At 38.7% G+C, this 26,344-nt stretch overlaps 3 protein-coding genes across 3 annotated transcripts; 2 read left to right on the top strand and 1 right to left on the bottom strand.

The window, feature by feature from the left end:
- Window positions 1-9,269, top strand: DGK2 (diacylglycerol kinase 2). Its single transcript, XM_089149403.1, has 8 exons — window positions 1-311; window positions 1,373-2,582; window positions 2,726-3,101; window positions 3,271-3,347; window positions 7,006-7,125; window positions 7,262-7,426; window positions 7,747-7,884; window positions 7,995-9,269. The coding sequence occupies exons 2-8, from the start codon at window positions 1,440-1,442 to the stop codon at window positions 8,142-8,144; spliced, it is 2,169 nt and encodes a 722-aa protein (XP_089005529.1). The 5' UTR covers window positions 1-311; window positions 1,373-1,439; the 3' UTR covers window positions 8,145-9,269.
- A 954-nt stretch (window positions 9,270-10,223) lies between these two features.
- On the bottom strand, window positions 10,224-13,456 carry LOC149021146 (Tetratricopeptide repeat (TPR)-like superfamily protein). The gene has a single exon (XM_089149400.1). The coding sequence runs from the start codon at window positions 13,233-13,235 to the stop codon at window positions 10,845-10,847; it is 2,391 nt and encodes a 796-aa protein (XP_089005526.1). The 5' UTR covers window positions 13,236-13,456; the 3' UTR covers window positions 10,224-10,844.
- A 75-nt stretch (window positions 13,457-13,531) lies between these two features.
- LOC149021145 (transmembrane emp24 domain-containing protein p24delta3-like) lies at window positions 13,532-22,157 on the top strand. Its single transcript, XM_089149402.1, has 4 exons — window positions 13,532-13,845; window positions 18,826-19,035; window positions 21,492-21,568; window positions 21,754-22,157. The coding sequence occupies exons 1-4, from the start codon at window positions 13,630-13,632 to the stop codon at window positions 21,896-21,898; spliced, it is 648 nt and encodes a 215-aa protein (XP_089005528.1). The 5' UTR covers window positions 13,532-13,629; the 3' UTR covers window positions 21,899-22,157.
- The last annotated feature ends 4,187 nt before the right edge of the window (window positions 22,158-26,344 follow it).

Below are 26,344 nucleotides of genomic sequence, written 5' to 3'. Positions count from 1 at the left end.
CATGTTCTCATTAGCTTTCCAGTAATTTGCAGGAATCAGGAAGCTTAAACAAAGGGGTTTCCTCCTCCTCTTTATTATTTTATTATTATTCTACGAAATTTGGTGGTTTTTTTCTTCGTAAAATAATACAAATTTATTTTCTTTAACTTTCTGTTAAACACGGAAAGGGCCTGTTCCCTCCTCGTTCACCCAATTGTATAAAAACTAAGAGAGATGCCGGCGGTGATTTGCATTTGCAGAGGCGAAGAGAGACAATGTGTTGCTCGAGAATTCAGAAATCACAGAAAGAGAAATCAAAGACGGGAACGAAGGTAGGGTTTATTTTCACATTCTTTTATGTTTCTCCTCCACCTTTACAACTTTTTTGCTTTCTTTTGTCCATCTTGATGATTTGTTTTTTTTAATGGTTAGTAAGCTAGGTTTGTTGGATCTAGATGGGTTTTTAGCTGAATTCTAAAGGAAATTATTCATTCACGTTTACAAATGCTGTAATTTTTTCTTCTTTCTTGTAGAATTCAGCAGTTTCTTTTGGTTTAGAGATCGCACGTGTTATCGAATTTTGTAAGAGGATTTAGTATGTGGATCTTCTCTTCCTGTAATGAACGCTTTGCGAGTGAATTCTTCAGATTTTGGTCACATTAAAGACGTTTGGCCTTAGGTTTTCCTTGTAGGAAGCTGTTCTTTGTCATGATAGTGTTGAGTTTCTTAGGAGGGAAATAACTAGAAATAACCATTGAACCTAATGTTCTATCATAGGCTGCTAATGGAGGAAGTAGTATTACTTTTGGCAACAATTTTAGACATTTGACAATTTTGCATAGTTTCAGGTTTGCTGGCATTATTTCTGTGATGAAAAATCAAGATTCTGGTGGTGTTGTACAAAAATTGCCTCTTCTTTTCTAGTTTTAATTGATAGCTTGTGTAGCTGAGTTGCAATTCTCAACCGTTTAAATCTTCATGGCATTATAAAAGTTTCAGGAGTTCCTTCTAGTAAGATTTAGTTTTGATGAAGTTGAGATTCCTTCATTCGGTGGAATTGAACTTTCTTATTTTGGCTGGATATGACTTCTTTCTAGTTTCATTTCTTCTTCTTTAGGTATGATAATTGCTCTGCTTTTAAGCTATCTGTTTACCCACCTTTTACACTTATTGGAAAAGTTTGAACCAAATAGATGAATAAATAAATGTTAACAAAAACTTTATTCTGGATATACTTTTGATTTGTGTTTCTTATTATTCATTCTTCTACAAGTTTATTGTAGCATCATTTTTACTGTCTACTCTTCCTTTTCCAATCTACCGACCTTTTTTAGTGTTATCATTTAATATTCCAAGGCAATAATTTGACGGTTAATTTATTTTACCTTTGCAGATCTGATGCCTGATATTGTGAATGAGTTGGCTGTAAAAGAAGATTCAGACTGCAGCAGTACATAATCATGGCAGATTTGGGTATTCCTCTCCTCAATATCGTAGCCAAATCAGATTATTTTGGTCCTTTTGTTTTTGGTTGGCTGGTCACTGGGTCATTTGGTCTTCTGGCTATCATATATGCAATCCTTATGTGGCAAAAGAAGACGTCCTTGAAGTGGGTTAAAGCTGCTGCAAGAGCCAAAAAGAAAGTCTGGAAGAAGTTAAGAGTCCCTTTATCTCCACATACATGGACGGGAGATTTTTCTTATGATGAACAGCCATCAACATGTTGTGTGTGTCTTACTTCCATGGTTTGCCAACAAACTGGTGGTGCAAAGGCTGCTTCCCATTTGCCTTTACATCGCTGCACTGTTTGTGGTGTAGCTGCTCATTTCTACTGTTCCCAGTTTGCAACCAAGGACTGCAAGTGTGTAGCACAGGCTGGTTCAACTCATCTGCTGCACCATTGGTCAGAAAGGTGGACCAAATCTGATGACAGCACTGAAACGTCTGCTTTCTGTTGTTACTGTGACGAAGCATGTATCCCTTTTCTGGATGCTTCACCTACATGGCAGTGCTTGTGGTGTCAGCGACTTATACATGTTAGTTGTCATTCCAAAATGTCAAAAGAATCTGGTAGTGTATGCGATTTGGGTCCTCTCAGAAGGCTAATCCTTTCTCCGCTTTCTGTAAAAGAAATGGATGATGTTACCAGGACTAGTGGAATGCTGAGTTCTATCACAGAAAATATTATTACTTCGTCAGTTCGTGGGAAAATCAGGAGGCGTCAAAGGGGCCGAAATGGAAACAACTGTTCTGATTATTTTAGGGTACATGATTGTAACCTACAGGATGCTCCTCAGACAGATACATCTCTCAACCATGTCCTTAATGGGCTTGTTGCTCTTGATAAGCCATGCAATTGCAATAGAGAGTTCGGTGACCAGTTCTTGAAGAAAAATGGCAGAGTACCAATCGTAAAAGACACTCAGAATGAATTTCTGCAGGGAAATGTGGTAAATGCAACCTTTGTTTCTGCTAAGAACTTCAAGATAGTGAATTTGCAGAACGATGCAAGACCTCTCCTGGTATTTATCAATACCAAGAGTGGAGGTCAGTACGGACCTGCTCTGCGGAGGAGATTAAACATGATATTAAATCCTGTACAGGTGTGGTTATGATATTCATGTTTGTGGTCCTTGTTGATTTCCTCTTTTTGCCATTACTATATTCTAAGAATATTTTTAGGATTTACATGTAATTTCTTAGACATGTATGAAATAAAACTGAATTTTCTACATGCATTTTGCAGATTTTTGAACTGAGTTCTTCCGAGGGGCCTGAGACTGGTTTGAAGTTGTTTAGTTCGGTGCAATACTTTAGGGTTTTAGTCTGTGGTGGAGATGGTACAGTTGCTTGGGTTCTTGATGCCATTGAGAAGCACAACTTCGAATCACCACCACCTGTTGCTATACTTCCTCTGGGCACTGGAAATGATTTGTCTAGGGTTTTGCAATGGGGAGGAGGTTTGTCTTCTGTTGAGGGAAAAGGTGGCCTAGGTACCCTTCTTCATGACATCAATCATGCAGCAGTGACAATGCTAGATCGTTGGAAAATTAATATCAAAGAAGAAAACCCAGATCGCAATCCCAGAAAACTACAATCCAAGTTTATGATGAACTATTTAGGTACTCTTTGTTTATGTTGTTGTTGTTGTTAGTATTTGTGTTATTTGACGTGTTTATACATTACATTATTTTATTTGGCTGTTCTGTGTGATGCTAAAGGTTATCTATGATAATATGATAGTTATTTATCTTTTAATTTGTTAATCTATTACTTAAATTTCTTTGATAGGTATTGGTTGTGATGCTAAGGTTGCTTATGAATTTCACTTGACTCGGGAAGAACACCCTGATAAGTTCCGTAGCCAGGTACCAATTTTTTTTTATGCATATGCTTCACCTTTTCAGTTGTTCTAGTCCCTATAATGCAGGCGCATGGTCTCTGTAGTCCCTTCTATGGTTCAATTTTGTGGTTCACAACCTGTGGCTAAGGGAGGGCTGAACCGTGGAAACCAAGAGTTGTGAAGACCACTGGAAATCTTTCTGAACTTGTGGTTCCAGATTTCACAGCTTTTAGGAACTTCATCTACATTCTAATTGTGGAATAGTGTTTAGATTTCAGATATTTTTAATTTTATTGCTGTTAATGGGTTAATCTAGACTAGGATATGTCGAATCCTTTTCTTTCAGTCTCCTTTAGATTAGGTTGTTTAGTCAGTTTGTTATATTCCTTTTTAGGTTGTGTATGGGAGGATTTCAAATCGTGTTTTCTTTCTTAAATATAAATTTCCTGACTAGGTAATGATTGACTCTGATTTATCCCAGCCTTTCCTGGACCGAGTATGTCTCGGCTTTATTATTCATTTATTTCCTTTTTGTAGATACATTTTAATATCTAAGCCTCCTCATGATTTGGTAATTAATTAAAAAGATTTGTTTGTTAGAAGGGTGAGACTACAGTCTTATCATTCTCTCATGTCTTCCTCTCTCACCAGTGAATTGATCATTTCCTCTTCCCCCTCACTTGCACTCTCTCTTGCTAGCTGATATATCGTTTCAATTTGCATCAACCTAATATTTTTTTTGGGTGAATAATAAATTAAATTACTGAAAGCAAACAAGAGAACATGTACAAAGGGGAAAGAGAGAGGGGGGGGGGAAGAGCCAGTCAATGGGGAGACTGGAGAGGAGAAGATAGACTCCAAGAACTAACAATCAGCCTATTTCTTGGAGAATCAACAATAGGGGGTGGGGAAGAGAGCAAAGTCTCGACAAAACATCAAAATAGATGGCATTCAAAATCAAGTATCGGGATCGGGATTTGGAAGTCCATATTCTCAAGTTACGCTCCCACCAAAGATGGTGGATAATGGCGGCAAAGACAAGCTTACCCACTAGGTCACAGATAGTGGCACCAGCAAAATTTCTCAAGATCCAGTTCCAATCTCTAGCAAAGCCAAATGAACGTCGTGGTCTGGGCCAAATGGAGGCTAGGGCTAGGGTCCAAACAGAGCGGGAAAGCTGGCAACAAAAAAATAGGTGGTCAAGGTCCTCTGAACTATTCCAACACATGGTACAGTTGGGGCTAGCGAGGATGTGGCGACTAATGAGAAATGATTGGGTAGGTAGGGCAAGGTTAAGGGCTCTCCAAAGAGTTAGGGAATGGCGAGGGATGTGACCATTAAACCAGACAAACTGACACCAAGGGACCGGGGGGGAGGGGGTTCTAAGGAGATTCCAAGCCGAGGTAGTGGAAAGGGGGGGGGGTAGAGAGAGAATGAAGCCAAGTTATGCGGTCTATAGTGTGGGATGATAGGGGGGAGGGAGTTCCAAACCTGTGTGAGACTTGGGTAGGGGGGGTGGTGGTCCAAGATCCAAAGGAAATAAAGGAGGAGAGGGGTGGATTTTGGGATACGAGAGTTGTATACGGTTCTGGGGCCAAAGAGAGTGTACAGGATACCCATCGGATGCCAAGGGTCAAGCCAGAAAGAAGTGGAGACACCAGTGGAAATTTGGATAGAAATGGCGAAAAGAGCATGGGCACGGAGAAGCAAGAGCTTTCTCTAGATCCAAGAGGGATTAGAAGGGAGCGGGTGAGTCCAAAGGGAGTCATTCTTAAGGAGATAGGAATAAACCCAAGAGACCCAAATGGAATCATGTTTGGAGGCAATCTTCTAGATGAGTTTCATAAGACAAGCCATATTCATGTCAAGAATACGACGGATTCCAAGACCTCCTTCGGATTTGGGACGGCAGATTTCCAACAAATAGGGTGGAGAAAACGGGAAAAATCTTGGCCTTTCTAGAGGAAGACACAAAAGATGGATTCCAAAGAATGGATGGTGGATTTGGGAAGGGTGAAGATACCGCACCAGTAGAGATAGGAGGATTGGAGGATATGACGGATAAGCACCACTCTCCCAGCATCATCCTAATATTCTTTTGGCCTCTTATGCATTTTCTCTTCCTGGCAAGGTATCAGATTTATGACATAAAATGACAATAGATCAGCAATGAAGGATTCCTTGATGTATCTTCTAGACTTGTCTATTCCCCAACCCCCTGTTGATGACACCCCAAGGAATAGGCTCGTTGTTACCTGGGGTCTTCGCTCCGCTATCCGGCTTCCCTCTTGAAGGCTGGTCCCTTAGTACATTCCTTCTTCTCATTTAGTAAAGTTTTTTTATTCATCCAAAAAGGAAGGATTCCTTGTCATTATGTGAGTGTTTATATTCTGTGATATTTAGTTGTCATTGATGGTATCATCCCTAATCTTGAGTGGGGTTGAATACATCCAGTATCCTTTTATCTTCTTTTTAGGCTCTTGAATTTTTCTAAGTCTGGTTCCAATCCATCGGTTGGATATGGAGATATAGAGGGGTAACCAAAATCGTAACTAGGGTTTCAGAATTAGAAACAGGCTTATCTTTGCGTCAAGACAACCAAACAGTATCAAACTCATCAAATTCCTTGCTCATCATATGGAACATCATATATAAAATCACTCAAATTCTGACTCTTATCTTAAAATCCAGAAACTTCTGAAAAGTTGAGGCCCTAGTTAAGATCATGGCAGCATGTTTAACAATTGGAAATCCCAAAGTTTTGTGGCAATCCAGTGTTCAGATAAACCATCAGAATCCTTTGAATTAACAGTCAAGAAACACCCGAAACAGCGAACCACATTATTTTAAGCAACAGAAAATTTCAGTTTTCCAACAGGTTGACAACATATGACCTGCATAACCAATCAACAGCCTGTGTTTAATAAAAAGAAGACAGGTTCAATACTCACCGGTTGAACAGGTAAGAGCCTCTCACTGAAGCCCAGCTAGCATCTCACTAGGTCTACATTCCTCTTACAGGGTTCTTGTTTCATTCAGAAAGTAACAGCTGTAGTTATAGGGTTTTGTCAAAATCATTGATGAGAGTGTGACCTGTTCTATTTATTCACTTCATAGAGAACAACCAGAATTCAAACCTCCAGTATGTGGGAAGGAGGAATCCTTACAGCCTGAGATTTTTTGAAAAAGGGAGCCTTTCTAAGTTAGAGACCAACATTCTAGTATGTTGTAAAATTAGAAATGAATTACTGAATTCAGCATATGACAAATTTGTAAATATCTGGACTTATAAAATTGGTCTAGTACGTCAATCATATTAAACCCATAGCCCATCTACCCATTTGGCACTCATATTAAGACTCAGTTGAATTGAACTTAAACCATAGGTACAGTTGGGACCAAAAAAGCTAAGTTAACCAAATCAAGTGGCCCAACATCTGTTGTTGCTGGATATCTGCATCATATTGCTTGTATATGAAATGAAACCAACTGAAACTGAGAGTAGGCCTGGAATGACCTGTTTACTGATAATTTGGAATTATATGCCTTAATAGTGTGGTTCTTTTCCTTTCCGCTTTCCTTCCTCAGTGATATCAGACAGCTGGGGCCATATTCTTCTTCTTATTTGTTGTGGTTTTCTTTTTAGGACATTTTATAAACTAACTTAGAATTTGATTTTCCAGTTTGTAAATAAATTGCGGTATGCCAAAGAAGGTGCCAGGGATATGATGGATAGAGCATGTGCAGACCTACCATGGCAAGTTTGCCTTGAAGTGGATGGGAAGGAAATCTGGATCCCTAGGGTAAAATCAATTTCTCTTCATGAAGCTTTTATTCCATTATAAAAGTTTCATTGCTTTGCAATTAAGAAGTTGACCAGTCTTCTCATGCTTCATCTTTTCATTTTTTTTCTTCTTCAATTTAATATTCTTTTAACAGGATTCCGAGGGTATTATTGTGCTCAACATTGGCAGTTATATGGGTGGAGTAGATCTATGGCAAAATGACTATGAGCATGATGATGATTTTAATCTTCAATCAATGCATGATAAGGTGCTTGAGGTTGTTTCCATTAGTGGAGCTTGGCACCTCGGCAAACTTCAGGTTTGATTTTGTCACCTCTCATCTTACTTTTGTCCCTGCATATTCTGAAAGATGCTAGAAGCCTTTTTGGTGCTTACCTCTTAACAGATTCCCATTCCCTTTGCATGAGATCTGATTGACTAAAGAAAAGGAGGTTGCAAACAGTTTCCAAGTATTATATACTACTAAATTATCTTAGGATAGATAGGGGTAGCTATCACTTTGAAGATTCCGTCTCGAGTGTTCTATAGTAGTTTTTTTTTTTAACTTCTCTTTGTGCACTCCTGCAGCTAAATTTAATGGAAACATTTTAAATAATTGATTGCTGCTAAATTGTACAGGTTGGACTTTCTCAAGCCAGGAGACTAGCCCAAGGGAAAGTAGTTAGGATACACACTTACAGTCCCTTCCCAATCCAGATAGATGGGGAACCATTTATGCAACAACCTGGCTGTCTAGAAATTTCACATCATGGGCAGGTATGTCTTACTTGGTTAGATTCGCGTGACAAACTGACTTGACAACTTGGAAGGCGTGTGCATATCCAGATGTTTGTTAAACTGATTTCATGCTTCTTTTTGTCTCTTAGATATTCATGTTGAGGAGGGCTTCAGATGAACCCACAGGTCATGCAGCTGCAATAATGACAGAGGTATTGGTAGATGCCGAGTGCAAGGGTGTCATCAATGCAGCTCAGAAGAAGTTACTTCTCCAGCAAATGGCCCTAAATCTCTCTTGATGCTACCATCTCTTTATCCTTGTCACACTTACTTCTCTAACCCACTCACCCAAAAAGAGGGAAAAAAACAAAAAGAAGGGAATTTTCCTAACCCGCGGATATGTGCCACAGTTGTTAAGATGCTTGAGAGTCAGCTAAATTTTCCTTTCAGGTTTGCTTCTTTCCTGAAAGGAATTCATAAATGTTACACAAACACACACACAGACAGAGATAGAGAGAATGGAAGAGCATACTGTATGTACCATGGTGTATTCAATGTAATGAGAAAATTCATAGCATACAAGAAGTTAAAATCCAGTGTAAGAACTTGACTAATTTGAGCTACATAACATACACAGAGAAGTAGTAAACTACCAATTTTATCAACCTAAATTTTCTCTCTGTTGTTAAAACCTTTCGTATACGACCTCTTTTAAGTTTCATGTCAAGATGCAACAGGGTCATGCTTGCCACCTGCCAAACGGGCTCTGAAATTCTAGGATATGAAATGTTCATGTACTGTAAGCGTGTGGTGGGTAACAGATTAGATTATGAAATTTGACTCGTGATGATCCTTAAGATAACTTCTCTATCCATTTGTTAAAATAGTCATTTTTTGTTCAAATGCTTCCATATAAAAATTAAAATTAAGTAACAAAGAAGACGGAGTTGAAGGACTTCTGATTCGCAAAAAACAAGTCCTAAACTCTACACGAAAGCTTTTACAAATTATCCTTCAATGTGACATGTACAGCTTTATCCCTGCTCCCCATGGGTGACTGTTCCTCAGTATTGAACCTGTTGATTGCAATACCACAAATTAACCATTACATTGCAACAAGGCAAGTGATATAAATCCACAAAATGCTCAAATTAGAAAACAAACACCACAATTCAATCAACCACCAAGGAGCATCAATGAATAAGCCCAGGCATGCCACCAGCTTTCATGCTGCAAACATAAGGCTGAGACAAGAGAACAAGGAGAGGAGAGATGATGACCAATGACCCATGATGTGCACCAGCATGGCTAGCCTTTTGTGTCTGATAGTGTCTTCCACCTGCTCGAAACAAAAACATGAAGGGCCACAGGAAGGGGGGAGCTAAACTGTGCTTTTATATTTGTCATTCCAACACAAGTTAGCACAAGCTCTTTAAAACACATTACCCAGAAATGGTATTACTAAAACATAAGAAACCACCAAAAACCGATTGAGGTTTATGTCACTGCCGTGTGAGAAAGATACCAATCCTTTCACACAATTATGCAGTCACTGTTAGACATGGTAAGACCTACTTTATATTCTAATAAACACATCCATTCAAACGACCTGGCATTTAGATATGCAGAGCCATTAAACTGGTGAAACCAAATAAAAAACATCTACGTCACTTCACGATCACACCTGTTACTCCAGTGCCCACTAAATAATTCATGAAGAATGTGGTTGATTGCTCATGGTTTTCAAAACAGGACTGGACATCAGACGGAAAAGAGGCCTGTCTCTGATTAACTGGTAAAAGAGTAGCTTCAGAATGGTGGGGGGAGAAAACAAAAAAGATGGTTTAACTCAAAATTCAGAAGAGAAAATGAGATACAGAAAAATATATCCATCAATAAAAGAGCAGTGTAATATAAGCAGTAGTCAAAAGATAACTAAAGATATTAAAGATAATAGCAACACGATGAGTTAAACTATTACCAACAGTATGAAATACTGCTGAAAGTTGCAGTAGCAGTAAAGTTAAGCAACACATCCCTACAACCTACAACTTTTACCAAACTATGCACAGCAGACCAAGTGAAGTCAGTTCTGAAAGCCATATTCATTTCATTGTGCTCCTCCACTCAAAAATAACAAAGAATAGGACCTGGAATGATGATTATAGGCACTGGTTTAAAGATTAAAAAAAAAAAAAAAAGAGAATTATGACAAGGGTTTGATGGTATAAACCCATGCCAACAAGGGAGAAAAATGATCCTTGCTTAGACCAGGACCTGATGTCCTATTTTACCCCCATGGGAGCATAGACAATGAGCTCCCCTGCATCAGGGAATCTATAGAAACAACCGGGGGGGGGGGGGAATTGCTGCAGAAAGTAACTATAATGGAACTATTAAAAGAATTCAGTCAGTTTAGTGGCCTACTTTTACCTGCAATACCACCAATCAGAAACAAAGGACAGACTGAAATAGATCCAACCCACAAGTTATCGAACCACTGCTTCCTCACAAGTTAAATATGAAGTAGAAGATACCCTATAGAAAAAGCAAAGACAACCACTAGCAAATATATTCATTAAGCAAAGAATGGCAGTTATGGACAAAAAACTGATTAAATTATCTGGGAAATTGATACATTCCGATGAAAAACAGCAGAGACTTTTTGATAGCAGGATCTCCACTTTACTTCTATAAGCCCCTATTTTTCATGTTTGCAATCAAGAATTGAATTACAAAACTACTACAGTACAAAGAAGGTGCATGAATCCAAGTTATTGTGGAACCCTGTACAATTAATTTTGCTGTCCATAGGTCTTTCTTCGTCTGATATCTTCCCAATGAATAAATTAAATCTTTTGGCTGCTTTAGTAGCAGAACTATTATACATCATTCAAGGAAGGAGATTTGAATCCAACCTCAATAGTCAGCTGTGAGACCCAAATGCCCTAGATTCCTTTATGAATCAATGTTATGAATAAACTTTAGAAACTTGACAATTAAGTACCATTTTCCCCATTACTGTGCCGTTTGATCGATGCCTTTTCATATCTAATCTTATCAATTTCCTTCTCCAAGAAATCCAGAGTTGTGTCAGTGACATGATTGGGGGAGCAGCCTGCATCCAACATCATTTTCAAAAACTTATATGCTTCCTTAACTTGACCAGCCTTGCTATGAACTTCAATCAGCGTATTAAAAGTGACAACATCAGGATTAATCCCACTTTTCTTCATCTGCTCAAACAAATCATTGGCTTCCTCAATCCGACCAGCCTTGCCTAGTGCATGTATCAATGTGTTGTACATCACAATGTCAAGATAACCACCATGGCTCATCAGCTGATCAAGAACAGCACTAGCAAGATCAGCTCTTCCCATCTTCCCCAAACCTTGAATTATTACATTATATGTTGCAATGTCAGCTGGGCAAAGCTTCTCTCCCATTTCGTGAAGGATACTCCAAGCCTCATTAAAATAGCCCTTTTTCAAAAATGCACTCATCATAGAATTATAAGAGTAACTCATGGGGTTAACACCCATTTCAGTAAAGATCTCAAACAATTTACAAGCTAAGCTCAAATTTCCCTTGGCCAAAAAGATTGAGAGAAATGTATTCATCATATCAATATCAAAAGATCCGATCCCCCTCTCCAGCACTCGTTGCCCCCTCGATGCAGAAAAAGACAAAAATGATCGATTGACAGCCTTCATTTCATTTGCAAGCTTATCCATGTAAGGAGATGAAGACCACTGATCAGTAATAACAGCAGTAGTCCCCAAATCTTGACCACTTCCATCTGTGTCATCAACAGAGGAGTCAGATGGATCGTTAGGAGAAATTCCCAACCCTAGGATCTCAATTAAATGAGTTTTGGAAGAGAACATAGATGTAAAATCTTTTTTCCTGTTTTTTGTGTCTCGTATGGAATCTTCCACATTGCCTGTCCACCCGATAACATTACTCACCAGTGTACCATCCCTAACATGCTTCAGGAGTTTGTCTGCCCAATCCCATCTACCTTGCTTATGGAGACCAATCAACAAAGACGATATTGTGACAAGATCAACAACATAGCCTCTAGCTTCCATTTCTGATACTAGATCAAATGCTCCCTCGAGATGGTCCTCCCTACAGAGATGCTGTATGACAATACTGTAAGTGACACCATCCACAAGCTGTCCCTTCTTCTTCAAGTCACAAAAAAGAGTATAAGCAGCTGCAGCTCTTCCATTTTTAAATAATCCATCTATGAGAATATTGTAAGACCAACATGATGCCCTGACACCATCCTGCATCATCTTCTCAAAGAGCAGACATGCGTCTGTTAATCTCCTTGCCTTGAACAGCCCATCAAGGAGGGAATTATAAACAACAGTATTAGGACGGAAACCATTGTACTGCATCTCACAGAAAATCCTGATTGCATCGTCCACTCTATACGACTTGCAACACCCTTGAATAAGAATCCGATAAGTGAAAGCATCAGGCTCATGCCCAGATCCTTTCAACTCCTCAAAAACAATCAAGGCATCCTTCACTTTCCCAACCAAGCACATAACATGAATTAGGCTATTATACGTGCATAAATCTGGGCCAGACGAACCCGAACTCAAAGCTTTCTCTTTCATCTCTTTAAAAAGTTCAAGAGCAGTGCCAAGATCACCCCAACAACCAAATGCATGGATGCAAATATTATAACCCCGTGTATCCATCACAAACTCACTCTTCTCTCTCACTTTTTCGAAGACCTTTCTGAATTCCACCCTCTTATCACCCCTTCTTAGAGCAATAAGCAGCTCATTACAGGCAATAACATCAGGAACAATGGCCTCATCACCATTTAAAGCCTCCAGAAGCTTGAAAAACATGGAAAGAGCCAGACCCACCTGGTTTTTCCTAACCAGAGCAACAATAACGGAATTATACATTTGGGGATTCAAGCTAGTTCCTAGCTCTTCCATGTGGTCCAGTATATCAAGAGCCGAATCGAACTTACCAGAACGTATATACGCATCCAGCAGCATCTTGAAAGTGGCAGAGTCAACAACAACACCATCTTCCTTCATCAAACGCAACAGAGGTGGGACTTCGTCAAGGCACCCAGCTCGACACATGGCTTGAAAGACTTGTGAGTAAGTGTTTGAAGAATGTCTGTAACCGGGTCTGAGAGAAGCCCATCTAAAAAAATCGACCTTTTTGGAGGTGTCGAGGGAATTTCGCCGGAGGATTTGCAGGACGAGTGACTCGCAGAGTGGAATCGAATCGGCGTCGAGGTTTCGAGTACCCGACACAGATAGGGTTTTGGAGAGAGATGCGACAAGGAGGATGTTAACGAGTTCGGAAGCTGAGCCAAGGAGAGCGAAAGAAAGAGGTTTTCCATTGCGCATTTCAGGTAGGGTTTTGCATCGTAGCGGAGGAGCAGAAGCAAAATTACGGCGCTGCAACGCAGAAGAAGTGGCGGCCTAGTAAACGACGGCAGCAGCGGCGGCGACCAATTTGGGAGAGAAAGGTTTGGTTTTGGTGGCCAACATCTCTAGTTTTAAAAATGGAGTATCGGATCGGTGAATCGGCCGATTCCCATCATGTAGTTGATGAACGGCTTGGATTTAATTACTGTCATGTCTCATCCGACGGACGTAAATTCGAGGCTTAAGGGGCGAAAAAGAAAAGAACTTGCGTTGAACACAACGATCAGTCGAAGAAACTGGAAGAACAGAATCCGGGAACGAAAGGGTGTTTTTATCTTTTAATTTTTTGGGGTCTTTTTTCGATTCATTGAGGATGAGTTTCTCAGTTTGTTTAGCTACTTTGGATTTAAAGCTTCTGGTGTTGTGGATTTGTCTCTTTCTACCTCTGGGAGAAGCTATATGGTTATATCTTCCAGCTTCAGGAACGAAGTGCGTATCAGAGGAAATCCAGAACAACGTTGTCGTTTTGGCGGATTACGTCGTAGTTTCCGATGACCGGACTCACGACATGCCCCTCATCTCTGCCAAGGTAGAACTGGATTCCAAATTGAATCTTCTGGCTTCTCTAATCCTCATTTTCCTTCAAGATTGCATCTTTTCTTTAACTGGTTGTGGTGGCACTTAGGGCTTGTATTTGGGGTGATATTTTCTGGTTGGTGTAGATTACCTTAGTGATCTCGTTTTTTATGTTTCGGAATGGTTGGTTTGTGTTGATGTGTGATTCTCTTGCAATGACTGTCACAATTCGCACGAGTCAAGATGGGATTCCCTGCTCTTTGATAAGTGAAGATTAATAGAAGAACTGGGAGGGTATAGAATTAGTAAAATTTAAGGTTACTAGAATGGTATCAACTAACAACTATCCAAATCTGTTGTGCTTCCTGAGGAACAACGTTCTGCAATGCCTTTCTTTTTTCTGAGTATCTTATCTGATGTGTGAATGAACTTACCAATAAAGGTAGGTTTTTTTTTAATCAACATAACCAGAAGCCGACACCTCAGTGTCCTAATTATGGGACAAAACACTAAGTAAACAGATCCCCACACTTTGATTCCCTAAAATATGAGCTCCCTTAGTGACATTAATATCACCAGGAGCATATGGGTGAACTGTGTTCAATACTTAACCTAGAGCTGAGATATCAGTTCAGATCTATATTGCTCACTTAGATAGTGACGGAGGGGGTGAAGACCTTATAATCTGATCTGGTCCACTGGTCTGATGGAAGCTTCAGCTTTAGGATTAGTTTCCCTGGCAATGCTGAAGTGTGGAAAGGTGGAAGAAGCTTGTACTTTTGTTATCACACTGAAGCTGGGTCATGTATTATTTTGATTCCAGATCACTTATTCCTTTCTCAGGTCTTCATCCAGGAGTCTGATTAGCCCATTTTCTTGCTACTAGACAAACTTTGTTCGTGCTCCAACTCCATCTTGAGAGGTACATTTTAGATTGAATATCGCCGAAGATGTCACAGTTTCATTTTTTATGCAATCTTGCAATTGTGGGTCTTGTGAGCACCTTAGCCACTGAATCGAAACAAGCAATGGACCATTGAAAGTGACATTCTTACAATCATGGTGTTGCAACCTCCTTGACTTGGACTTAATACTTGGCTTCTTCAGTGTAGACCAGTTTTGGACGTTGGTGAGTCCATTGTCGGTTTAACGAAAACAACTGCATTAGGAGATTTGCACCAGGTAATTTTAGATATGGCTCCATCTAAAAGGATCCAGTTATAAGAGGCCCCAAGATTGCTTGTTGCTCTATGTGGAGGATAACCCATAGAAGCCTAGGTCTAAGAAATTGCAGGCATAAAGGAGTATTTCTGTCGCTTGGATGAGACCTACCTATCTTTTCGCACCATGAGAGATAGGAGTTAAGTTTCCTAAGCATAACTGTTTCCCTTGCTGATCTGTGCTGATGTTAGAAAGGTGATCCCAAATCATTTGGGTCCATGTTTGAAGGGTTCACCACAAACACATGTGAGGGAGGGAGGATTACTGTTGATGGAGACTAAGGTGAGAGTATAAACTGTGATATTGTCATCCCATTGCAGGGCGAGCCCTTCAAAGGAGCCTTTGGGGTAGAGAGATACAAGCATGGTATCATTATTTCTGTTAAGTAATTCAAATTTTTTTTGGGATTTGTATTTCGTCTCCATGAGAAATAAGAAATCCAGCTTGTCAAGTTTGAGGAGATGATGAATGGGACAAGAGGTTCAGGATCTCCTCAGCATTGCATGCTACAATTTTTTGATGATAATTGGTGCTGTTTTCTCCTAGGGGCTATGGGGTTATGCAATTAAAAGGAAATCTGCTTCAAGGTTTTATTGAGTCATACTGTGTCTTTAGCAAGGATGTTTCAATTGTTTTGGGCCGAGGGATGTAGGAGGGTGGTGGTTGAGATTCATTTGGTTGAAGATAGGGAATAGTTTTGAGGAGGGTCCATGTGAGGAGTTTGGTTGGCACTTGGCAGGGTTTGTGTGGTAGTGGTAGTTTGGGACTGATGTTGGGAGTCTGAGGTGGTCCTTCTTTTGGGGGTGACCATGTGTGGTGATGTAGTTATGGGCTTTGATGAGGGGTTATAGTTAGTGCGCCATACTTCTCTGGGGTGCTAATTTTGCAGGGATGAGTTTGCTAGCTGATGACTGGAAATAGTGGCGAGTGAAGGAGGGAAAGTGGGATGGATAGCCATAAGCGAATGATTGATGCTTCTCTTCATGAATAAGAGTGGTGCAATGGTGTTCCTCATGACTAACTAGACCACAAAAGCAGCAGCATGGGGTAGACTGTAGACATTTGTATTGGATATTAAGGAGCTCTAATAGCTGGTTTTGGTGTCTAATTTGAAAGTGAAGGTTTTAGGGGTTTATTGATGTCGAGAGTGATATGAGCATAAAAGAACTGAAGGCATTCGCCAGACCAATGTTCGAAATTTACTTTCGTTTCGCTGGTGAAATTTTGGCTAAATTTGGTATAAATTGTACTAGATTTCGGTGGGTTTCCGATGTTTTTGGAGTTGGTATACGGTGTCCAACCTAATTCAAGTCCAATAAACACAATGGAAAGGTTATTTATTTTTGCCTAAAACCTAACCAAAGTGGTGTTCCTCATGACTAACTAAACCACAAAAGCGGCAGCATGGGGTAGACTGTAGACATTCATATTGGATATTAATGGAGCTCTAATAGCTGGTTTTGGTGTCTGATCTGGAAGTGAGGGTTTTAGGGGTTTATTGATGTCTAGAATGATATGAGCATAAAAGAACTGAAGGCGTTTGCCAAACCAATGTTTGAAATTTCTTTTTGTTTCGCTGGCAAAATTTTGCTGAAATTTCGGCTAAATTTGGTATAAAATTGTAAAAGATTTCGGTGGGTTTTCGATGTTTTTAGAGGTGGTTTACGGTGTCCAACCTAATTTAAGGTCAATAAACACAATGGAAGTGTTATTTTTTTGGTGTTCCTGATCAACACATGCCCAGTTGGCTTCGGGTAGAACTAGAAGCTTGGAATATGAATTTTCACAAATGTAAATATGGATATTATGGGGGACAACACTAAAATGTAACAATAAATACAACAAGTAGAATTCAATATACAAGTATGGAGGAGTACTCTGAATACTGGACATAAGCATGCCATGACATGGTACGGATACAGTTATCCATATAGTTCGTCACTTTCCTTCTATAGGTAGCATTATCAACATTTAGTAGATATCCTACCCTCGGAATGTATCATACGACCATGGACTATGACCCGGTCGTGGAACTAGTATAATTGGTTTTGTTGGCCTTGATGGATACCCAAAGATGGAGTCCACAAATGATACACCTGATCTGTCTCCGTGCCCCATATACAGACATTCTACTGGAATCAGTAGATCTGTAGATGAACCACCATATGCTCCACCAATTCCATATCCATATCCATATCCATAAGCCATGTACGACACAATCCCTTGGAATTTTTGAAATTTCCGAAATTGTATTTTTTTCATTTTTCCGGCCATTTTGTTTTGGTACTTACTGAGATGGAAATTTCGTCAAAATTTGGCAAAATTTCATACTATGATCATGGACCTTCATTCATAACAATCTGTAGGTCTAGTAGATGATTGAAGCCTGGAAAGGTGTTTCTGAAGAATGACTAGATGGTAATGGGGTGCAGAACTGTTGGGTATACCAGGCACTTACTAAAGCTTCATTCACTGCTTGTCTGCGGTGTGGGTTACTTGCCATAACAAAGCCAACCAGGATATGATGCCCTGATATGGGAGGCAATCCTAGACATATGTCATCTTAATTTGAAGATTGTCTAGTTCAGGTTTGTTTGTCTGGAAGAGGTAGAGGGAGTGTGGAGGCAGTGGAAGAGCCAGGTATCCTTGAAATAGGGTGGAAGGAGCAGGCAAGAGTGATGGTTTATGAAGAGGAAGCATGCCGAGAGTGGAGGAGAGACCTCATCGGGAGGTGGATGAAGAAACATGCAGGGTGACAGAGATGAGAGTACACTCCATTACTGCAAGGGTGCTATGCTGTAGCATACATCAGCTTTGGTTAAATATTCTAAAATTTTATCAATATCTCCCCGCTAAAATAAATAAATGAAAGAGAAAATTATATGCACCTCTTCACAAACTATTTCATTTACACTCCTTAAATTTTTTTTTTTATACAAATGTCCCCATGCCAAACTAGAAAAAGGCATATTTGACCTTACTGAGTCTTTTATACACAATGGCATGCACAAATTACCCTAACTTCTACTTCTTTTTTTAAGAAGAAGGATATTCCATTCTACTTGCAAAGTAAAGTAGGGTAATATGGGGAGCTTGAAAATACAATAGATGTTGAGTCATTATTTACCCCATTATTCTAACCATAGGGGTACAGTTGATATATAATTTGAAACATACAGCATGTATTCGTAATAGAAGAAAAAAAAAATGAAGGGCGAGTAAATGTGATAGTTTACAAGGCTAGGGGATGTATATATAATTTGCTTTTAACAAAAAGAGCTAGAGTTGATATTTGTGGAGATGTAAGATGTTAATTGAAAGAAAGAATTGAATCATGAGATGATACTGGTGTGGCTGACCCAATTATTTGGTAGTAGGGTTTGAGTTGACTGACTTCCTGCTAAAATGAAAGCCAAATATTAGATGATAAGCTAGATTTGTCTACTTGGCCACTAAGATTCCCAGTGACTGGAAGATATTTCTTTGTACTTTAGACAGTCTTCCTCTTAGAAGTAATGCATAGGTAGTATTTCTGAAAATAATCAGATAAAAAGATAAATAGAAGTTAAAAAGCAATTTGTAATAAAATCAGCTGTGTGGATTATCTTCAGTTTTAAACATTTTCTGATAATGTGTTACCTGCTTTTGTCATTCTATCTGTACTTTGTCAATATTTAAGTTTGAGCTTGTTTTAAGCTGGACTTGGGATAATGCCAGTGTCTGTTTTGCATCTTGTACAATCATCTACCCACTTGGATACCTTTTTTTGTAGGTCACATCACCCTATGGGAACAACCTTCATCACACACAGAATGTCAGTCATGGGCTGTTTGCATTCACAACCACTGAGGCTGGGAACTATGTGGCATGTTTTTGGATTGAGAACCAACATAGAGATGCAGGGGCAAGTGTCAACCTAGACTGGAAGATTGGAATTGCAGCAAGGGATTGGGACTCTGTTGCCAGAAAAGAGAAAATTGAGGTATGCAAGTACAAAAGTTGTGCTTTCCTGGGTTTGTTTTGGTAGGACCTAAGTTGCAACTGTTCTCAATGAAATTTCAGGAAATTTGTTGTTGCTGGAAGACTTAGATATGAAATATATTTGTTTAAACAACTGGGAATTCTGGGTATTTCACTTATTGTGATTGTTTTAGGGAGTGCATTAATGAGGAACGTTGGTCCAAGAGTCTGCCTGATGTACCAGGGTCAGCAGGCCAATAACGCCTAAAACTTGGGCCGAAAACAACCCCCTGGGCTTTTGGCAATCAGGCCTGGCCAAATGCCCCCGTGGGGGGGGGGGGGTTAATCCCTTTGGGGCGTCCTAGGTCCAGTCAGACTCCCTGCCTCTTAAGGAGGCCAGAACTATTTTAATTTCTTTAATCAGTTTTGTTTTAGTCAAGTTAATTAGAAGTCCTAGTTGGAACCCACTTGTGAATTCCATCTAGGTAATTAGTATTTTATTTTGTCATTTTTTGTGTGGTCCTACTTAATTGACAAGTAGTTAGAAGTTTACAAGTATTCTATTTGTGGTTAAGAGTCCAATTAGTTTTTCAAGATCAAGTCCAAGTCCAAGTTCTTTCATGTAGGGCTATGTGTGCCCCCACATCTCCTTGTAAAAACCAGTTGAAGTTGAATGAAACTAAAGCTTGGAGTTGTGGAAGACATCTCACGGCCTGAGCTGAAGGTTTCCAGTTAGTGTTCTGAAATTCCAGTTAAGATTTTCAACTCAAGAGCAAACAGCAGTGTCCCTCAATCTGTAAGTGCATCCCAGCCCCTCTCTCCTATCCCTTGGCCACACAAGAACCCCCACACCCCTCCCCTTCCATCGCAAGACCTCCCCCCTTTTCTTCCCATTGCAGCCCTCTACAGTCTCTTCCAACCCTGTGGCAGCAACCCCCACCGTCCCCCTTTCCCTCTATCTCTTGTGGCAGATCTTCCCCCTCCCTTTCCTCTTCTTTTTTCCACTTCTTGATTGTTGCAGCAGATCTGAAAAACAGAATAGAAAGAAAAGAAGAAGAAAAGAAAAGAAAAGAAAGAAGAATCTTAAGATGAAAGAATCAAGATTCTTGGAAGAATTCTAACATTCCTTAAGACTCGTCAAGATTCAACCAAAAATCCTCCCCCCAACCCAGCCCCCACCCCCAAACCAAGCCGCAAGACCCTAGAACCCCCTTTTGTAACCTTACCCATCCAAGACCCAATCATAGGCTTCACTTACCATCCTTGGATAAGTTTGTGTTTCTCATACCATACCCATATTAACCCATTCCATTTCTTTCCCAACCAACCTTAGTTTGTTCCATAGGATCTTTGGATAACCCAAACCCTAGTAACCTCAAAACCACCAGCCCATCTCAATTCTGTTAAAACCCTAAAACCATCCCTGACCTCCCAAAGCCAAGGTTCACAATATATTGCCCAGCCAAATTTTTGTTAGCCTAAACTGACCAAAATTCCTTTCCAGACTATCCCATAGGACACCCATAAGTTTCCTGTCCTCTCAAAAACATACCCAAACCAACCCATAAATAAAATCCTAACACTTTGATAGCCTCTTTATCTGCCGGTTCTGATTAAAGGAAGTCCTAGAAGGTTAACCCAGACCCTGGGTTACATTACCATCAGACAGAAACAAAATTTTTAAATGGGAAAGGTGAACTTTGGCTCATCTTCTTGTTGTATGTTGAAATCTCTAGCCTCCCATATTAGTTCTTTGGAATGAAACTAGAAAGTAGAAACCCTAGTCACTGGTCAAAGTTCGAACTCTTCAAATATGATGCCAGCAATGGATTGATGACCCAAAATGGAGCCCCAAGATCTTTTGGAGATGGGAGATCATTTTTTCGGTTTGCTATTGAGGCTGATGGAAAGTGATGAGGTTTAGATATGACAACTTAAGGTTTAGGTTAGGATAATAAGAAAAAGGCTTGCTATTATAAGAGGTACAGCTTGCTGAATACTGTTAATAGTACCCTGCATCAGATAGACAGGCAGAAGAAATAGGAGAAAGAAACAGATACATGAGAAGTAATGGAATCACTCAGAGATGTATTTGAGGGAAAGCAGAAAAGATGAGAAATTAGGAGGAAAAATAAAGGGAAAGGACGGACTGGTAAGAGAGAAGAGGGTTGGGTTCAAGAGAGAGATTCACACAATTAACAAAACAAAATTTTGAGTGAATGACAAGACACCCCAAATGGCACAGAGTTTATTCACAGACCCCAAATTTAAGTTTGAAATGCACAGGTGAATCACTGTAGTGGATAAATATTCAGGGCTCTCAGGTTTTCTATCTCATTTGAAATTCCAAAATTTCCTTTTTTGGAGCAAAAAGAAACAGCCAACGTATTGAGAATATGTATCAAATAGATATTTGCATGTTATCTCATTTGGATTTTATGTATCAAATAGATATTTACATGTTATCTCTTTAATTAGGGTGTTGAACTTGAATTGAGAAAGCTTGAAGGAGCAGTTGGGGCCATTCATGAAAATTTGCTTTATCTCAAGACAAGGTATGTGATTATCATCAAACAACTCAAACCCAACGTATCTAATGTTAGCTTTGATCCCCGAACCCCCCCCCCCCCCCCCCCCCAAAAAAAAAAAAAAAATCTACCACCATTACCCTCATTTCCTAAAAAAGTAATTGTATTATTATTGAATTCATCATTCATTTATTCATTCATTTGTATTGTAGGGAAGCAGAGATGAGGGAAGTTAGTGAAACAACCAACTCCAGAGTAGCATGGTTCAGTATTATGTCCCTGGGTGTGTGCATTTGTGTTTCAGCCTTCCAGTTATGGCACTTGAAGCACTTCTTCCAAAAGAAGAAGCTTATCTAACTTCTCCTAACTAACTATATTTCCTGATGTAGAACTACTATAATGAAAGAGCATTACAGTACTATTTATTTTTGTACCCTAAACTCATGTTGTCAAGTGTAGTATCCAGTCTGGTTTGAGATTTGGGCTAGCATAGCATGTTCTAAGTATAGCAAGTCCACCAAGGCTATGGTCTTGACTCACACAAGATCATACTTCAAATCTTTTCTCTTCAGGTTACAAAGTTAAATGCATCCTACAAATTGTGATCATTTCAGGGTTTGTGACCTGGATTTGGTGCCTGACCTAGTGTTAGAGTCCACCATCTGCCTCTTTCATAGGAAAAGAATAATCTTTGGGTGTTTTAAATCCAAATCCTTCAGGACATGTTCATGGGTTCTGTTGATGCAGGGTGACCTAGGAATCTCACCCAGAATGAATGCAGAAGCTCTAACTTGGTAAAAATCGTGCTTGGGCCTTGGGGTCACCAATCAAAACCAGCTGTGGCTTTTGTACTTAGAACATGGTTTTCCCTTTATTTGCCTGAGCCTACAGACAAGATGTTCTGCTTCAGCATAAGATGGATAAATTGATAAGAAACTGAAATAAAAAGAAATTCAAATCTGTAAATTTGATCTACCCATCTCCTTTCAAATTACAATTAAATCATCATTAGGTAATTGTTCCTTAATTATACGTAATGCCATTTGTAGAGTCTCGGCCTCGCTTTAACAGCTTTGAAGACCTTTTAATCTGAGCCATTTATTAAGAATATGTTACATGTCAAATTGTGGTGTTGCACTGCTGTCCACAGAAGAAGATTTTTTCCCCATATTTAATATGCTTCTACGTGTTTGATTGAGTTTCTTTTACTATCGCAGTTTTGAGACCCCATTTGTTGACATAAATCACCAAATTTGTCTTTAAGCTGTTTATGAATCTGGGTTCGTTTTGGATTTAATTTGTTAAATATAAAGATTATAAACCATAGCAATTGCTTACGTAGGTATAACTATTTCAAATAACAAAACCATAAACCATACCCTAAAAAGGGAAAAAATTTACAAAACATATATATATTGGACACTAGATTTTTCACATGAAAAAGAAAAACAATGGATGACAAGCACTAGTGGACGTATAATCATATAATTAGACAAACTAGATGATTTGAAAAATCTAACCTACCCTCAAGATGCATGGTTTTCTAAAGTAGAATTTGATTTTTAAAATTTATTCTTCTAGGAGAAGGTATTTAGAGATAGGTGTTTAAATAGCTGACTTTTTAATGCTTTGTTTACTTAAAAATTAAAATTCTATTTGCAACTCCAGTCATATAATTTAAATAAATATATAAATAATTGTGGTTGTGTTAACCACAAGACATTCATATTTTATTTTTTTTTGGGAAGAAAAAAAGTTGTAAAACTCAAGAATTAAAGTTTGAAAAGAATTTCTTTGATTGAAATGGATAAGAGGCCAGATCCTTACCTAAACCACTAAAAATCCAAGGGTTAAAATATAATTAATTAAAACTAATTCACCCAATAAATTTAGGAAAAATAATGTTAAGATTCTTTGTATTTTTTCCAAATTCTTTCACTATCATTGAAATTGTTTTTTTTAACTATTCCTTCTCATGCAGTCATTACAATTGTTATGTGTGTACGTACATTTAGGTATAATTTCGCTAAGAATATCGCTCATGTTGGAACTATACAATATTTTACAAAGTTTAACTAATATAATTATCGTTAGCACTAGATTTTCCCTAAAAAATATTGGACAAAATAGGAAAACAATGGGCGAAATTCTAATTATACAGATGAAGCCACCAATTAATTTGAGAAACCAACCTCTACATCAAGACTCATGCTTTTTTTTTTTTTAAACAAAAAAATAAATTATAAGTTTTCTTTCTGGGGGAGGGATTCAACCATAGATGCTTAGGTGAAGTTCTACGCAAAACTTTCATACGTAACTATAATTAAAACAAAAATATATGAATTTTGATTATGACATTCAATTTATATAAGAAGAAAGAAGACTTGTGCTTGTGCCAATCACAAGCTCATAATAATAAGAAGCTCTTTCAACATATATAATATATAAGGTAGACTATGCCTCTTCAAATTGAAATTTGTTTCGTTAAGAGAAAGAACTGATTAAAAAAAGAATTTCTGAGAAATATAGATTACAAGTTCCGTAATGAGAAGAGGATGAAGAAAAATGACAACTACGATTATTGTAATTATATTATAATGCTCAAGAATCACCCCTTAGAAAATTTTATTGATCAAAATTGAAAACAACTGCATGAGAGACCAAACAGTAACTCAAGTACTCGAAAACCACGAACTCAAATCTAATTATGATTCGTTTCTACGTACAACATTCTTGAAAATGTTTTATCTTTTTCTTTTCCCACATTTATGAGAATGGTGAGTTTCATGCCTCTCTAAAGAACTAACCCCTTTTCATATATCAACCAAAACCATCATGTATAGAAATTGTATTAAATACACATATTTTCTTATATCATCACCTAGTCATGCATAAAATTCTAGATCAATTTGAAGTATCTTTGTCATTAAAATGCTCTATAACTTACAAAAGAAAAATCTCCGGAAACTAACAAGTAGATCTCATGGATAATGACATTAGTCATCAACTAACCTTATTTTGAAGGGGAAAAAAACTCTTTTCTGTAATTTTTTATGGCTAGAGTTTTCATACGTTCAGTTCACGCAAAAAAGGTTTTCATACATGATGATGCATATATATTTAAATTTATTCTAGTACTTACCATGTCTATGCATATATGGCATCACACATTAACCAATCATCATCATCATCATCCATGATTCTTACCTTCTAGGCTTCTATCTCATCTTTTTACATTGTCATCATGCATGTTTAAATTTCTTCTATGCATATATGTGGCGTCACACATCAACTCTATCATCATCATCATCATCGTCCATGATTCTTACCTTCTATCTCATCTATGTCACCAAAAACTAATACCTCAATCTTCATGTTATATTGCAGCAAAAATTGGAATCATCTCCATGGCATCATCCTCTAAAGTAATGCGACAACATGCCTCAAGCCATAATTCAACAAAGATCACCATTATAAAGAACACATAGGTTTTCTTCTTCTCAAACAACATTCCATGCATGCAGCACTTTGGTTTAGATTGTTGAAGAAACCCTAAACCTTAAGCCCTTAAGCCCTTAAGCCTTCATTGAGCTCCATTTTCACTTATGCCCTCTAATATCAACTTCAATCATCGAAGCTCCTCAGGCCTTTTGAGGAGTTCTCGCCATCCATTGCAAGAGCTAAACCATCATCTTCTTGGAATTCTTTCACGTCAAATGCAGAAATCTCCGCTGCATCAAGTTCAGAAAAATGGTTTGTTATCACACCTTGCATCCTTCCAGTTTCTTCCAGAACCCTTAGTTGGTCAGTTAATACGACGAACCCTAGAAAAGTTTCCAGTAGATCTAGTGTTTGATCCAAGGCACAACAGTCCTGTCCTTATAATTCCATCAACCATGGTAGAGATTGTTGATCTGACAATGACTTCATCAACAGTGGGTTCCCAAGTCTCTATGATACCAAAAATAGAAGAGACAGAAAGAGAAATCTGTAGCAACTGGTTAGGGATTTCTCATGGATCCAATATTGATCTTTCAGTGATTCCAGAAAGCTTTCTGAACCAACCTGTTCGTCCATCAAAGAAGATTATATTATGGAACTGTAGGGGTGCTGGAAAAGCTTCATTTCTTAAAGCAGTTAAAGATATTATCCATGAACACAATCCTTCTATGGTTATCCTGATGGAAACAGTGATGAGTGGTGAAGTAGCTTCAAGGATTATTGAAATGTTAGGGTTCTCAGCTAATTTCTGTTTAGATCCACAAGGATCCTCTAGTGGTGTGTGGATTCTGTGGAAAATGGAAGATTTAGAAGTTCAAGCAACATCAAATTCAAGCAAGGCAATTCATGCCATTATCCAATTGCACCCATCCAAGCCAAGTTGGATTCCTTCCTCACCTAATCATGAAGCCTCTCAAGGGAGAAACAATTCCTCCGACGATGACCATCTTCGAAGAACTGCTGCAAGTGATTTAAACGAGACAGGAAGAACTTCTGACATAATTGGAGGTTAGTACAAGTCTCTATACTTCCTTTGAATTTGGATGTTCTGGACACTGCTAGACACTTAATCAATGTGCCAAAAGCTTCAAAGCTGATAGAACAGATTGAATCAAACCCTTTAACCTAGCCTATAATAGGCATGGTTCTCACTTTAGACAACTCTCCCCCTATAGTACGTAGCTGGTGCCAGCTTTGATACTAAATGTGAGGTGTTAGACCAATGTGCCAAAAGCTCTAAAACTGATGGAACAAGTTAAATAAAGCCCTTTAAAATATTTTATACTAGGCTAGCCAATCTAA

This window comes from Hakea prostrata, chromosome 3 (assembly GCF_041222555.1).
Source record: "Hakea prostrata isolate BN-2017 chromosome 3, UWA_Hpros_2, whole genome shotgun sequence".
NCBI lineage: Eukaryota > Viridiplantae > Streptophyta > Magnoliopsida > Proteales > Proteaceae > Hakea > Hakea prostrata.
The sequence above is the reverse complement of the archived record's forward strand: the minus strand, read 5'-3'. Positions and strand labels throughout refer to the sequence as shown.